The 15,788-nt window shown below is 48.0% G+C and overlaps 1 protein-coding gene across 1 annotated transcript in view; it reads left to right on the plus strand.

The window, feature by feature from the left end:
• MED12 (mediator complex subunit 12) overlaps window positions 1-14,584 on the plus strand; it is a 43,688-nt gene extending 29,104 nt beyond the window's left edge. The window contains exons 27-44 of the mRNA XM_019474213.1: window positions 2,159-2,338; window positions 2,519-2,590; window positions 2,877-3,037; window positions 3,129-3,290; window positions 3,377-3,488; window positions 3,730-3,819; window positions 4,259-4,368; window positions 4,830-4,965; window positions 5,238-5,399; window positions 5,958-6,335; window positions 6,669-6,819; window positions 7,024-7,229; window positions 7,698-7,778; window positions 8,023-8,240; window positions 8,809-8,971; window positions 11,678-11,854; window positions 12,021-12,102; window positions 14,149-14,584. Of these exons, the coding sequence (XP_019329758.1) occupies window positions 2,159-2,338; window positions 2,519-2,590; window positions 2,877-3,037; window positions 3,129-3,290; window positions 3,377-3,488; window positions 3,730-3,819; window positions 4,259-4,368; window positions 4,830-4,965; window positions 5,238-5,399; window positions 5,958-6,335; window positions 6,669-6,819; window positions 7,024-7,229; window positions 7,698-7,778; window positions 8,023-8,240; window positions 8,809-8,971; window positions 11,678-11,854; window positions 12,021-12,102; window positions 14,149-14,192 (2,685 nt within the window). The 3' untranslated portion in view covers window positions 14,193-14,584. The remainder of the gene's footprint in view (window positions 1-2,158; window positions 2,339-2,518; window positions 2,591-2,876; window positions 3,038-3,128; window positions 3,291-3,376; window positions 3,489-3,729; window positions 3,820-4,258; window positions 4,369-4,829; window positions 4,966-5,237; window positions 5,400-5,957; window positions 6,336-6,668; window positions 6,820-7,023; window positions 7,230-7,697; window positions 7,779-8,022; window positions 8,241-8,808; window positions 8,972-11,677; window positions 11,855-12,020; window positions 12,103-14,148) is intronic.
• Window positions 14,585-15,788: the final 1,204 nt, after the last annotated feature.

A 15,788-nucleotide genomic window follows, 5' to 3' on the forward strand; every position in this document is an offset into this window, starting at 1 on the left:
ACGAGCATAAATTCAACATACTTGGTGTTACCGAAACCTGACTAGCATTGACAGAAGTAGATATTCCCTTGCTGGTCCCAGTCTATGTAGGAAGGACTCACAGTAGGTAGAAAGTGTGTGTGTGTGTGTACAGGAGGGAGTAGCAGTGTCAGGTATCACTACTCATGCCAATTGTTGGCAGCACTGGTTATGTAGGAGTGAGTGTTCCAATAGACACCAGTGAGTACCGCCAAATTGTGCCAGAGGTTTACTCCTGCAGGGTTCCTGCAGCTGTAAAGGGCTGGTAAAATGATGTATTTAATATTAGCACCTCCAGTGTGAGCAGTGGATGCTGCAGAACTCACACTATCAGTTCTGAAATGTCTGTGAAATGCCTTAAACTACAGACTGTGATTTCTCAAACTCAGAAAATGTTGCATCTCATATTCGGGTCTATATTTCATAATAGACTTTATCATGAGGGGGTGGAGAAAAGGAGCAGATTATAGAATTAAGTTAAAGGTTTCTTAGGTGCAAATGATTATGACATAGTTGCTGGTCTGCCCTTTAGCCTGTTTAAATTAATAAATGTAATTGTGACTGGCCTTTTGAAAAGGTTAATTTCATAGAGCTGTGATAAACCACAGTGGGAACCAAGAGAGAGACTTGAGTCAAAGGTGCTAACCTGAATCTGGTGACTGGGATGGTGGAGTTGTCCATAGTGCTTGGAAAACATGTTCATAGTGCTCTCCTGTGAAGAGGCAGATGAGGGGCTCTGTTTCAGTGCCTGTTGAGGTGGCTGTTTTGTAAAGAAATATTGCGGGGGGAGAGAGAGAGGCTACCCTCAAGGTTGAAGATGGTAGTTGACTTCATACTTATTTGTGAGATTATACCAATAAAGTGGATCAGAGACGAAGTCTGAATTCTTGTAGGAAGCTGAGCAAGTGACAAAAAGAGTCTTCCCAAGGATATGCATGTTACATATGCAAGGAAGAGAAGTTTCAAGAAATTATGATGTAGCAACACTGAATGGGAGAAATGCAATAGGCATTGGAGAAATCACCAGATCACGTGTATTGCAAAGTGGAAACTTCATCTGGGATGAAGTTGAAGATGTAGGCTGTGGTTTCACAAGGATTTCAAACCAGAGACTTAGCCTTTTCGACCTTTGTGCTCTACTTAGTGCTTAGGGTGCTGTCTGCTGCTGAGAAGGACTGTTCCCAGCTTTCTAGGCTTAGCACCAGCACCTGTGCTTCATGAACTGGATCCTCATCTCTTCTGGTTGTCACTTCTCAGTGGAAGAATTCTCTGATCAGGCTTGCTCTGCAGCTGCAGAAGTGCTTATATAGCAGTCCTGTGTAGATTTTAATTTCATCAATTAGCCTAATTGATTTTCAATATGGAAAAATGCTGTAGTAACGAATGCTGCAGGTTAACTGCAAATTGTGTGAAGAAGTACCTACCTCATGTTTGTTTTGGAAACTGCTGCCTTTATTATTATCATACATTTAGGGACCACCAACTGAAATTGAGAGGCCAACAATAATAGTTTTCTGTCTACCTTCTCCTCATGATTTGTGACTTTATAAACGGCTTGCGTCCAGTCAGTTGTTACCCCTTCCAGGCTTTGAGAAGTAAAGTCATTGCTTTTTACTAAGGATGGCAGTGTGTTTTCCATCACTACTTGAGAATTAAGGGGTGTGCTTTTCCCTAAGATATGTTCTAGTTTAGCCTTAGCTGCAGCCCTGAATTATTTAATTTAGGACAGCTCCAGGGCTTTGTTCTGCAGGAAATAGACCAAATAATTTCAAGTGATCCCTTCTGATCTTTTGAGCCCAAGTGGCAGTGTTGATGGAGCCTGGGCATGGCAGTGACTGTGTACTGTTAAATCATACCAATATTTTATCAAAAGAAACAGCAGCTACTGTGTTTCACCACTGCTGACTTGCCGAAGTTGATGTTTCCTCTGTTGTGATTGCTGTGCTGTGCCTGACGCCTGCTGAATCAGGGTACTAAGGAGTATATGTTCACGAAGAGAAATGATTATCGGGCATAACTGTACTAATAGGGTTTTTATGAATTTGATGTGTTCCCTGCATCTCTCTGAGATTGAAAGCAGGGGTGCTGGTTTGGAATCAGACATCAGTTTGACTGTGCTGACTCTGCCTTCGTCTTGCAGGAGTGGGTGGGTGAGCGATGTCTGAAGTCCCTCTGTGAAGACAGCAATGACTTGCAGGATCCTGTCCTGAGCAGCACACAGGCCCAGAGGCTGATGCAGCTGATTTGTTATCCACACCGACTGCTGGACAATGAGGAAGGAGAAAATCCTCAGCGGCAGAGGATTAAACGCATCTTACAGGTGCAGGCTCCTGGCAGAACCTAAGTGTGTCCTAGTAATTGCCTAATGTAGCGTTAGAGTGGGGTTGTCCAAAATGCAGCCCTCTGAGGGGTCTGGCACTCATTATCATGGGAGCTGAGGGTGTGGGTTGACATAGTTTGAACTAAGGACTCATATGAAGTATGCGTGCATGCGTTGCAGAATCTGGACCAGTGGACCATGAGGCAGTCCTCGCTGGAGCTGCAGCTCATGATTAAGCAGACTGCAAACAATGTGAGTTTCTGCTCAGAGAGACCATACAGGGATGTGTGTTGCCAGGGTTGAAGCGGCTGCTTGTGAGGTGGTGGGGAGGTGGCCTGGCAGAAGTGGGAATAGGGAGAAAGTAAACAAAAAGTGAGTCAGGCCTGTGAAAGCCAAGTGATGAGTCTGAGACCTGAAGAGCAGCAGCCATGGGGAAGCTGACAAACTGGGTTTGTACTGAGTTGTATTGAAATGTGCAAGCCCTGTCAGTGGGTGCTCTCAGAGAAAGACTTGGCTGTCTTTTCTTCCCTATCTCCAGGAGATGAACTCCTTGTTAGAAAATATAGCCAAGGCCACCATTGAGGTATTCCAGCAGTCAGCAGAGACCAGCTCTGCTAGTTCTGCTGGCAACGGAGTCAACAATATCAGTAGCTCAGCAAGTGCTACGCCTGCCAGCAACAAATCCAAACCCATCCTCAGGTAGGTGTAGTCCCAGCATGCAGCTGCCTTGTAGACGAGTCTGAATCATAGGTTGGATTGCAAACTGCTTTTCTCTCCTGTGTTGTCTCAGCTCCCTGGAGAGATCGGGAGTGTGGCTGGTGGCCCCTCTGATTGCCAAGCTTCCGACATCAGTGCAGGGCCATGTGCTGAAAGCTGCTGGAGAAGAACTGGAGAAAGGACAACATCTGGGGTCATCGTCCCGCAAAGAGCGGGACCGCCAGAAGCAGAAGAGGTGAGTCCTGGGGAAAGGGCAGGCAATACTTGCTGTGCTGATCCCCCCAGCCTGGCAGTATAGCTCCATCTCTGTTCTCTCTGCAGCATGTCCCTCCTGAGCCAGCAGCCATTTCTGTCACTGGTGCTAACATGCTTGAAAGGACAGGATGAGCAGCGGGAAGGCCTTCTCACATCTCTGTACAGTCAGGTCCAACAGGTAGGTGTCTTGCTTCTCCCCTCACTTTCCTCAAGGGCTCGCTCCTCCAGCAGGCAGGCTATTGGGCATGTCCTCAGGGATGTTGTCTGTCTGATTATATGCTCAATAAGGCAAAGATCTTACCCTGGTTGGTATAGGGTGCTTGAGCTGACCATCTCTAAGTCAGTGGGCAGTACAAGCTCTTCTCTATAAGCTTTAGCATACAGCTTGTGAGATCTGTCCTCTCTTCTAAATTTCTTAGATTGTTACGAATTGGCGGGAAGATCAGTATCAAGATGACTGCAAAGCCAAGCAGCTGATGCATGAGGCCCTGAAACTACGGCTGAATTTGGTGAGCAGTTGCAGAAAAAGAGCTTAACCATATGGGGTGAAGAGTTGTCTGCCTTTTTTCCTCTTTTTGGAACACGCACACACTGGAGGGGCTATATATGTCCTGAGGCAAGGAAGTAGGAGAAGCACTTGTGCTGCTTGTAGGTCTTGAGCCCTGAGTGGGATAGGGTGCATGGAAAAACTCCCTTGCTCTATTTCACCAGGATGAAATACACAGCCTTAGTCTCTGTTTTGGAGATGTGCCTTCCCATTTTAATGCTTTTGCAGTCCAAAGCACTACTACTTGCATCTGAGGTTTGTCCTGCTGACTGCAGTCTCCTTCAGCTCTCAGTAGGAGTTGCTGTAGCACAGGACTTGCTCTGGCTTAGGGTCCTTTCTCACTTTTAAATCTTAGTATTTCTTCACAGTGTCCTTGTGACTAAACTACTTTTCTCTGCCAGGTGGGGGGAATGTTTGACACAGTTCAGCGCAGTACACAGCAGACGACTGAATGGGCTGTGCTTCTCCTGGACATCATCAGCAGTGGCACTGTGGACATGCAGTCAAACAAGTAACTTTCTGGCTGACTTCTGATCCATACACTTCCCAAGAGAGGCAGTTGTTAGCATGGCCCCTTTTCTCATGTGAGCTAGCTGTCTCTCTAGACAATCTGTCTGAAGTACTGTGACAGCCAAAAGAGGCTACAGCCTAGGTCCTAGTATCCGAGTGCACTCTGACATATCCAGAGCAAACTTGGCTTTCCAGATGCAGGGGAGAGCTTTTTGGAGAAGCTGAATGGATAGACAGGAGGCCAGTCTTAATCTGTGATACTTCATTTGACTCAAGTGTGAACACCCTGTGGTGTATAAGCAAAAGGAGGATTAATCTGGGAGGTTAGTCTGAAGAGCACACTTGGCACTTCTGACTGTAGGCAGTACTCTTGGCAATCTAATAATGTTTGGTGTTACTATGATGGCATAGGCTTTATATCTGCTTCTCAGGTGACTTTGACCTTTCTGCTCTGACCAACAGTGAGCTCTTCACCACTGTGTTGGACATGCTGAGTGTTCTCATCAACGGCACCCTGGCTGCTGATATGTCCAGCATTTCTCAGGGCAGCATGGAGGAGAACAAGCGGGCATACATGAATCTTGTCAAGAAACTCAGGGTGAGGGACACCAGGCCCTGTATGGGGAGCAGTGTGTGCTGTGTCATGGTTGTCCAACTATGCAGACTTACCTGCGTCTCACGAATGGTACTTGTCTTGTTGCTGCTGTTTAGATGAAGCAGTGAGGGTGGCCGCAATGGCTCTGTAGGGCTGAAGGGTGCAAAGGTGAGAGGTAATGCAGGGATGGAGGTTGACACAAGAAGAGGCATAGGTGGGCTCTGGATGATTTTTCCTGAGCGATTCTTCAAGTCTTCTCTATTCCACTTGTGCAGAAAGAGCTGGGGGACCGGCAATCTGACAGCCTGGAGAAGGTGCGACAGCTACTGCCACTTCCCAAGCAGACCCGAGATGTCATCACCTGTGAACCTCAGGGATCCCTCATTGACACCAAAGGCAATAAAATAGCTGGATTTGACTCCATCTTCAAGAAGGAGGTAAGGGAAGCTTTTTTGTCTGCATCACAGCTCCTGAGTGCAGGTGTCACCTTGTCCCTCTGATGCCTTGAGTCTACACAGCTTGGGAGGCATCTGTATGCAGCACCTTGTTGCCTGCTGAGCTTGAAGTGGCTGGCTGCACGCAGACAAGCTGGCACATAACCATGTCAAAAAAGGGCAAAGGTGGGTGTTAATGCTCAGTGATACATGCTGCTATGGCCTGAGAAGTTATTTAAACTTTGGTTTATATAGCCATATAGCCATAAATACTTATGGCTATATAAAGCGTAAAGAGAAACCCATAATCCCTGTCACGTGAGTTACTGGGCAGTGCCAGCGTGCAGAAGACTGGCAGAGATGGGATGAAGGAGACAGGCAGTTGTTGATGAAGGCCTTTAGAAATTACTGTTTTGCCATGTGGAAGAGCAGGGACCACTAGTAAGGGCTCAGGCTGTTTACTGGGACACGTGGAGTAGAGCCTGAAGAAAGCATAGTTTCCTGTACCCTCGTAGGAGAAACAACAGGGACTTGGAGGTTCTTATCTCTTTTGCCTTAAAGGGTTTGCAAGTCTCTACAAAACAGAAGATTTCCCCTTGGGATCTGTTTGAGGGCTTAAAGCACTCGGCCCCCCTCTCCTGGGGATGGTTTGGGACAGTCCGGGTGGATCGCAAGGTGTCTAGATTTGAGGAGCAGCAGAGGCTTCTTCTGTACCACACGCACTTGAAACCCAAGCCCCGCAGTTACTACCTGGAGCCATTGCCACTGCCCCCTGAAGAGGAAGAGCCTCCTACACCTGTGGCTTTAGAGCCAGAGAAGAAAGCTGCAGAACCAACCAAGGCTGATAAAACAAGCTCCAATCCTGCCACCTCTACTGAAGAACGCAAGAAGAAACAGAGCAAAACCAAGAAACGCAACCAATCTGCCAGCAAAACTGAGGTAACTGACTGCCCAACAGCTATGGATATCCCATGTCCACCCCTCCTAGTCACAGAGCACTGCCTTAAGACTTCCTGAGGAGCCTGAGAGTGGTGTAATGGTGAAGATGCCATGTTTTTCCTCTCAGCTGGGAGTGCTGGAGCTCTATCCTGCTCTCTCTAGCCTGGGGCAGGGCAAACATTTTCTTAATCCCTGATGGGAGCAAGGGGGCTGCCCAGCTCAGATAGCATTCCAGGCTTCCTCCTGTGGACTTTGCAACCCTTTCATACTCTTTATCCATTCATGAATTCCTGGTGCACATTGATCTTTGTTACTCCTTCTTTGTCTTTGCAGGATTTTGTGTTGGGCCCTAGCCGAGGGGTTTCATATGGAGTTGGTATGCCTACAGATCTCTTGCATCACCAGTCAGGAAGCAGTATGTCGAGGCTGGCATATGGGCAATCACCAGTGGGTCTCTATGCCCAGAATCAGCCTCTTCCAGCAGGTAGGTGCACAGGAGAGGTGAGCATATTGCACCTCTTTGGGAACCTCTTGTAAGAACCCCTTCTGTGACATGGTCCTATGCAGGTCCCTACACTTTCCCCTTTTGCCTGTCATGTGTCTAGATACAGTGATGAACAGTCATTCTGGAGCTACAAAGCTCAGCAATAGCATGTGACTAGTCAGCCTGTTTCTCTTCATCTTGCAGGTGGCCCTCGCCTGGATACATCCTACAGACCTGTACGCATGCCACTGGGGAAACTTGTTCAGAGTCGTCCTCCCTATAGTGGTGTGCTGCCTCCAGGGATGGGGAGCATGATGGGCATTGACCCCTCCTACAAGCCAGCAGTGTACAGACAGCAGCCTCCAGTGTCCCAGGGACAGATACTGAGGCAGCAGCTTCAAGCAAAGTTGGTAAGTCAGAGCTGTGCTCTTCCTGTTGCTGGACCCCACAGTACAGCAAGCCCAAGCTGTTTGCTGGGGCTATCCCTTCTAGCCAGAACTCTCCAACCCTGCCTCTGTTTCTGCCCTGGAAAGGTGTTGTCTCTTGTGTCTATTTCTCTGGTGCAGCACTGTGTTTGCCACCTGCTTTATGGGCCCACGTCTCTGACAGTTGGTGGAGGCTGTCAGTGAGGTGCAGTGGGGCATCTGTGGCTGTTGGGCAGCGAGAGGGGCACATTGTGGCTGTGGGGTGGTAGGGATGTTAGTGGCCTATTTGTCTCAAGTCGGGGTGAGGCAGAAGTCATTAGCATCTGCATGCTGTGCAGCAGCCTCGTAGATTGAGCAGTGAAGCTATTTGTCTGGTTTGGTGGGAGCTGCCGAGAAGAGAGCAGCAGTGCCCTTTGGAGATGTTGAAAAAAGTGTTTCTCTGTTGCCTTCCAGCAGGGCCAAGGCATAATGGGACAGCAGCCCGTGCGCCAGATGGCTCCAACCCCATCCTATGGAGCACTGCAGCCCTCCCAGGTAAGTGGCAGTGACCACAGGTAAGACTGGAATCTGGCTCCAGCACAGGGCAGCATCTTCATTTCTGCTGCTAAATCTTGAAATCTCTTGGCTCTTCTCAATCCTCATTTACTGGGCAGCATGAATCTGAATCCAAGAGATGAGCAGCCTTGTGACAGCATTTACAGGAGGCTGATGTCCCGTGTTCCAAATTCTCTTTCGTACCTTACCCCATGACTGATAAAGGCTTTTTGTTTCATTTCAGGGTTACACGCCTTATGTCTCCCACATAGGCCTTCAGCAGCACCCCTCCCAGTCAGGCACGATGGTACCTCCTACCTATTCTGGCCAGCCCTATCAGAATTCCCACCCCAGCTCTAATCCTGCCCTGGTGGATCCTGTTAGACAGATGCAGCAGAGACCCAGTGGCTATGTACACCAGCAGGCCCCTGGCTATGGGCACACCTTGGGCAACACACAGAGGTACCTCCCACCCTACTGGATGTTAATAAGCTGTGTTTTATCAAGGGCTTCCCTGCTCTGCTCACACAACCCTAACAGCAACCTGTGAAAAGCCTGTTCTCCGTGCTGCGTTATACAACATCTGAGTCCTTCGCGCCCTCAGGGGAACATCTTTATCCAGCTTTCAGTCCTGGGAAGAAACAGAGAGACAGGATGAAATTTGGAGATGCTAGTTGCAGGCAGGAGACAGTGTTACCAGCCAGAGAAAGATGGAATTGGGAAGTATGAGAAAAATGACCTGGGAAAGTCATAGTTTTGGTTTTAAATATAACCAGCAGATCACCATCAAAGGGCTAGATCTGGGATTTCCACTGCTCCTGAGCAGGCATAAATCCAGAAGAGAAACCATGCAGAACAGCAGGCCAAGGACTGTTACTTAGGGCTTCTAGAAAAACAGGCTGGATGAAACCCTTGAGAGGCCCAGGTGTCCCTCACCTTTCTGCAGAGAGGCAGCATGGATTGCAAGGGGCTGTTTGGGCTGCCTATCTTGTTGATCTTTACTCCATGAGCTTGTCCTTTTCTCTTGTAGGTTTCCTCACCAGTCAATACAGCAGGCCCCTATGATGAGTGGAATGAACCATTTGGGTCCACAAGGAGTCCCCTCAGGAATTCGACCCAGCCAGATACTGCCTGATCAGCAGCAGCAGCAGTACCTGAGGCAGCAGCAGCAACAGCAGCAGCAGATGCTGAGGGTGAGTGGTTGCTGACAGGAGGAAGGCTGCTGGAACTAGAGGAGGCTTGCCCAGCGCTGCTTACCTCTGTGTCAGCAACGCTCTGCTCTGCCCCTCTGTGCCAGGAAGGATGTCAACTCTGGGGGCTGTCTGTAATAATTTGCTGGGCGGTTCTCCCTTCCTTAGAGCTGGCCACTCCTGATGGAGACAACGTGCTGCGCTGCCTTTTGCCAGTCACCCAGCATGAGCTAAAGGGAAGTTAGGAGCAGTAAAGGTCTATTTAGTCCTCTGTGGCCTGCATACCACCTCTTCCTGCTCCAGCTGAGCACATAAGATTGTGCAGAAAGTTAGCTGTCTTAGAAATGTTGCAGGAGCTAGAAACAAAATGAAAACCCCCCATCCCACATAAGAGCAGGTAGAGTTGTTCCTTACAAGATCATTTTTAGGGGCATATCTGCATTTTCACAAGATCAAAATAAGCGTCGTTTGCAGTTTCCAATGGCAGGAAATCTGGTGTGAATCAGTCCATGTACTCCACAGCTAACAGCGGATGGTGAAAAACTGATCCAAAGTAAGCTGTTAGACCCAACTCCCTAGGTTCCAAGAAGTTCACAGGCATGCGTCAACAGGCATGAGTATTCAATGGATTTGCATTATGGTCTTATGAATATTCAAATACTTACATGATATACAGATACGAATACATTTCTTGGAGTTACAGAAATGTATTGAGTTGACAGACAAACACAGAAATAGTTTGGGTGAATTGCATACCTTATGACAAGGCCTAGCAAACCTGTAGAATATGGGGAGACTTTACATGGCACGGAGTGCCAAGGCTTTGTGTTCTGAGAGGGGCCTGAGTGAGACAGTGGTTCCTGCAGAGAGCTGCAGTCAGCAGTATTTGAGAATTGTTGCCTTGCGCTGGACAAGAGACTGTCTGTAGCATGGTCAGCAGCTTTTAGTCCTTTTGATGAGTAGCATCCCCTGACTATTCACTTGGTTTCTTTTAGCATTCTCCATCACTCATATTTAGAAAAAGAACATGCCTCAGACAAATTGTTAGCACTTCTAGCTCAGTAACTTCATGTATACCTTCACTTTTTTTTTTTTAAGCAACTAAGCAATGTCAGCTAAAAGCTGGAGTGCCCCAAGTCTTCCCTGTTACTGTGACTCCTGCTGCGTTATCAGAGGCATACCAGATGCAGAACAGACTCCTGGTGCTTGAGTTGACTGTCATGATGCAGTGGCTTGTAGAAAGAACGGATGGCCTTTTGGTTTGTCTTGCATGGGTTGGTAGTATTTGTGCCAGTCAGGGGTATTCTGGCTCACTTAGTCAGTCATCTGCTTTCTTGCGTACTCGGGTCATAGCATCCATTTCAAGAACTTAAGTGGCCAAATTGGTTTAAGATGGAAGTTAGGAGGCTGTTCTAGAAACTCACTCCCTTTGGGTTGAATTCTTGATCCAAGCCTCAATGTGTTTGTGACTGGTTCTTGTATCCAATTATTATTGTCCACTGTGTCCTGTTGTTTACTGGCTCTTCTTTCTCTCTGATGTTTATCCAGTGTATTCCTAGGGAGCACTTGCAGCTTCTATAGGTCAGGTTTTTCTAACCTCCTCTCATAAGATACTGTCTCTTCTCCTGATTGTATTTTTGTCTGTTTTCTGAGTCTGTTCAAAGTTTGAGCCAGTGATCGGAACTGTACCTAGCATCACCATGTTTTTTTATGATAGCATTAGTAGTTTTCTATTTCTGCTAGAAATTCTTCTGTTGATCTAGAGAGTTCAAAACTACATTGGCAGCTGGGAGAAATGTCTGAAAATTAGGAGAAATGAAAAAACCTTCAGATTTGTGGGTGTATTCTGACTCCCAAGTTCAACACACTGACTATTCTTCTCACCATAACTAGTTCTGTCAACATCTAGGTTGGAACACTGCATCCAGTTTTATCCGCATCCTTTACTGAAGTGCAATACCAGCTGGCATAAGTGGCAGAGAAGGGCAGCAAGATAGATCCAAGAGTTGGGGAATGTGACTGAGAAGGAAAGGCTGAAATAGCTGGGCATTGAGTTAGAGAGGCAGAGACAAGAGGAGAGAAGTCTCCAAATTTTTGTCTTCAAAAAAAGCCAAAAAACCCTTATCTATTCTTGTCCCTTGGCTGTAGGACAAGAAATGGCCTTAAATCATAACGTGAGATTCAGGGTAGAGATTAAGGAAGACTCCAGTAGAAGGAGTAACTGTAACCTGGAGAGGATTGTGTAGGGAGGTTATAGGAGCTTTATTGCTACCTCTGGATAAATTTTTGAACAGGTCAGGCAAATACTCAGTGAAGTCAGTATTGCTGATCTTAACCAGGAGGCAAGAGATGAACCAGCCAACCTCTTGAGGTAGCTCTTAGTTGTTTTCTATTCTTGTATCTTATTTGCTCCTAGTCATTCCCCAGCTGACCAGTAGACTCGTAGCTCTCTTCCTGCCATCTGTTGATACCCCATCTTGCAGAAGAACTTTGTTACTGTCCCTGTATTTCTTGCCATTTCTCAGGCTGGGGCAGGGTCCTGGTGAAGTTTGGGTAATTTAGGTACCTGTAAGGAAAATGGTGTAAGAGGGTATGTTACTGCATGGAACGTCCTTCCTCCTCCAGCCCTTCCTGTGCCCTGTTGCTGTGTGTGTTGCCCAGACAGTTGCCTGATGGTCCCTTCTCTTTTTGTCTTTGCAGCAGCAGCAGCAACAACAACAGCAGCAGCAGCAGCAGCAACAGCAGCAACAGCAACAACAGCAGCAGCAGCAACAACAGCAGCCACAGCCACAGCAGCAACCCCAGGTCTCCACAGTGCCTCAGCCACAGGCGCAGGGCCAGCCCCCAGGGCTAGGGATGCAGGCTCTTCCCCCCCAGCAGCCCATTGTGAGTGTTCCCTCGGAGGCAGAGGGACGTGATAGTCCAGCACAAATCCAACAGTGCTTCACCTGCATCCTCCCCCTTCTCCCTCCCCTGCGCTTCCCAGGGCTTGTGTGAATGCCGAGGCTGCCAGCCAGGTGGTGTGGCTATAACTATGTTTCTCTCTTTGCAGTTCCAGCGCCAGGGCCTTCAGCAGACACAGCAGCAGCAGCAAACAGCTGCTCTGGTTCGACAGCTTCAGCAGCAGCTTTCCAGTAAGCCTTAGTGTTCTTGATCCTGTCCCTAGTCTCCTCCCCACCACTTTCTATTGCAGGTACCCTGGTGTAGAGAAGTAAGGCCAAGCCAGACTGTCTGTTTGAGGCCATAAATGATGCTGGCAGGGAGGTGGCATCAGGACTCCAGAGCTCCTGGCCCAAGGGGGCACAGCAGCAGGGCAAGCAGTGCTTGCCAGCTTGTGAGCAACCTTCGAGACCTTCCTTCTGCTGCCTGCAGAGGGACGAGGGAGCTGAGCCTTTGTAGGGGCTGCTATGCAGCTTTCCCGAAAAGATCCAGTCTGCAGCTTTAAAGGATTCAGAGGTATTTCCTCTGCTGCAGATGACCTCTGAGGGGCGCAGGGAGGCTGTAATCCTGGGGCACTCACTTGGTGGATGACCCAGATACTGTGTTCATGTTGTGATCAGGACAAGACTTCTTGGAGGCAGGGAGGGTACTCTGGGAAGTGTTGCTGCACACTTGCTGTGTTTGTAGTGTTCTGTGGGCTTCCATTGCTGCTGTCACAGACAGGATAATGGCATAGATGGTGTTCAATCTGGCACTGCATTCCTATAATCTGCATTGAACTACTGGCTGGGGGATCTAGAAATAGAACCCAGTGTCTGTGCTGTTCCCTTCTGAATGGCCTGCTCTTTTACTGTCACCTCACTGGCTTTTCTGCCATAAAAATGGCAGACATGCTATGAAAATGCCCAGAAATGGACTGCACAGTTTCTTTTTTTTGCAGTGCATTAAGTGTGAGACTGTGCTAGATGTAATAATGTGTGGAGTGGGGGCTTGGAAATTGTGCTTATACTTGTTCCCTGATGGGAAATTCTTAGTCCTTGTGACCAAAAAAATTCCCCAAACCAGAAGTATTAATGTGCTAAGTTTCCCACTAGCCTGATTCACAAACCACAAGTCTGTGCAAGGATCCTGGCCAGGACATTCAAGTATAGGAAGACCTCATCTAAGAATCTGAATATAGTGGAATAGCCATATTTTTGTATCCTGTCTGTACAGCAGATGGAGCTGTTTTATATGGAACAGATGCGTGGGTCCAATGCAGCCATGTGTCAGCGTGCAGCTTCCATGCTCCCTCATTGGGTTTTCATCAGTTCCACCAGCAACCATCTGGAGTTCTTATTTGTAGTGTCTGGGATGGAGTGGAAAGCAGGACATAAACCAAAAACAGCCTGTAGGAGGGGGACAAGAATACTTTGGGCCCAGGATAGGCTGCGTTAGGAGGCTCCAGGGTATCCCTGAATGTGCTATTGTCCAGCAGAGTTGAGGAGGGCAGGCTAGCCAGGTTACACTAGTCTCCTTTTACTTAGTCTGACTTAGGGTCAGACATGCTGATGGGGTTTCAGGAAAAAAAACTATAGAATTTTATTAATCAGACAGTACCCAAGTATACTGTGAGCACTGTACATCACAAAACATTAGTCCCAGCAGTTTGGAAGTTCATGAGGTTCTTGAATATAACTTTACCATGTTTCCTGCCCTTTTTGTGCCATCTGGAAGTCCTTTGGGCACATCCTTCATTTGTACTGACATACTGACAGGGAGCCAGGATAGTTGTCTCTGAAACCTTCACTAACTCTGTTTTCTGGGTTTGCCTCAGGATGAGTGTTTGACACTGTCTGAGCAGCTTGTATGGCTGCAAGTGTTTGTGCAATCTTATAGGGCTGATTTTCTTTCAAAATCAGGAATAATTCATCCATAAACTCATCCTCCCAGCTAGCTGCCACCTTTCAGAGCTTTGTTATGGTGCACCAATTTCACCACGAGGGATGGAGAGATCTCTGGAGAAGCTTCAGGATCGGGACTGGCACATATCTATCTCTTCCTCAAAGAATGTGAGGTCCTGACTGTGCTGCTGCCTAAAGGTTCAGACAAATGAGCAGGGCAGGGAGTGCCATAAAGGTTATATTTTTCTTCTCACAGCCTGCGACAACACTCCTCATACTGTGCTGGTGATGTGGGGAGAGGGATCTCTTTTCTGAACCAGACCTTGTGACTGTCTAACTCTGTCTTGACCTCAACAGATACACAGACACAGCAGAACAACAACCCATTTGGACGCTACTGATCTGTGGCACTTCAGCCTGATCCAGGAGGGAGACATCACTGTGGACTGGATACAGCCTCTTCAGCCTGACCCACAAACTGGGGCTGCCCCCAACCTCTGTCCTTGGGCTTGTGCCCCTAGTGCTGCTGCTGCCTGTCTCACAGGGAGATGCCAGGAGGATGGTTTTATTGTACAGAGAAAGGGTTTTTACTATCCGATTTCTACAAATGTTTATGGAGATACCTTGTGGCTGATAGTCTCCCTTCCCACTTTGGTTTCAGTTTTTACTCAGTTTTTAGTATTTTTGTTAAAATAATGATTAAGACATTGTAAAATTTTGTATTTTATTTATACCAGATGAACCCCGTACTGCAGACATTCTCGGATGAATACAGAGAGCTTACTTTGCAAAAGGAGTGTGTATTCAGAGCCTGCCTTTCTTCTTCAGTGCTCCTCCCAGTACAGCCCAGCAGCACCTCTACACATGGTCTTTATCTAATGTCTGCGTTTTCAGCTTTTGTGAACAGCTAAACAATTTGGTTTGGGAAAGCAAGCCCTTCCCTGTTTGTTTCATAAGCTGGTGTTCACATGCTTGCAAGGGTTTGTGCAAGCTTTGTGGGATTTGTATGTTGATTAAGAGCTTTACTAGTAGTCTGTGGTATATTCCACCAGGACAGAGGTATAAAGCAAAGAGGGAGCTATATTGCAGGGTAATTCTGAGCCCTAACAAGCCCAGCTTCCCAGCCACAGCAGTTACTGAGATGCTCAAGCTAGTACCTCTGCAGTCTAGGAGGAGCTGCAGACTGAATGCACTCACAACACTACTTCTCATTGCAGCACAGTTTTGCTGATAAGCACCAAGGCTCCTCTGCTAGCTCCTTCCTGACAGCCACAGTGCTTTCTCTGGATGGGTAACATGCTGCATTCTCAACTTTTGACCTGGCTAATGCAGCCTGCTGGCATGGAGTCTCATCTCTGTAGCAGGCTGCTTTAGCTTAGCGCTCTCTATTCCTGCTGTCTGTTGAACCTGGAAGCTGCCATGACCAGCATCTTTCTTCTCTCTTTGGTTCTTCCCCAGCAATTTGCTTGTGGACCATTTTGACCTGTGGTCCCTCTGGTAGCTTTTCTTGACCAACGTCTTCCTTCTGTCCCATCTGTGTGGGATATGGTGAGGCTCACAGGGACTTCATAGGCCATAGTAAGAAGGCAAGCTTAGGGAGTGGAGAGGAAAGTCTCAGCTGTGCTCACACTACTGGGAGGGATGTCAGTGACCCAGGGCACTGCCCCATGTGCTGGCTGCCCCAAGAACTGGAGCTGAGCCCTTTCCTCCCCAGGAACAGGTGTGTGGCTGCTTTCAGGGGGCAGCTGTGTGGGCTGCCTGGCACCTACCTTGTGCCCTGCTCATCCCCAGACTGCACTGCCCTTGCACCTGTGCCAGGCTCCTGCCATGTTGTTGCAGGTTGGTTGGAAGGTGTTGCTGGCTAGGCCTGATGGAGATGGACTCCCTCGTTAATGAGAACAGACAGATGTGTGTGCAGGGCTGCTTCCTCTGTGCATCCCTGCTTGTCCCCTTCCACGAGGATCAGGCTGGGGAGCAGCCTGTCTGGTCCCCTATCC

Source organism: Aptenodytes forsteri, unplaced genomic scaffold (assembly GCF_000699145.1).
Source record: "Aptenodytes forsteri isolate BGI_AS27 unplaced genomic scaffold, ASM69914v1 Scaffold265, whole genome shotgun sequence".
Lineage (NCBI taxonomy): Eukaryota > Metazoa > Chordata > Aves > Sphenisciformes > Spheniscidae > Aptenodytes > Aptenodytes forsteri.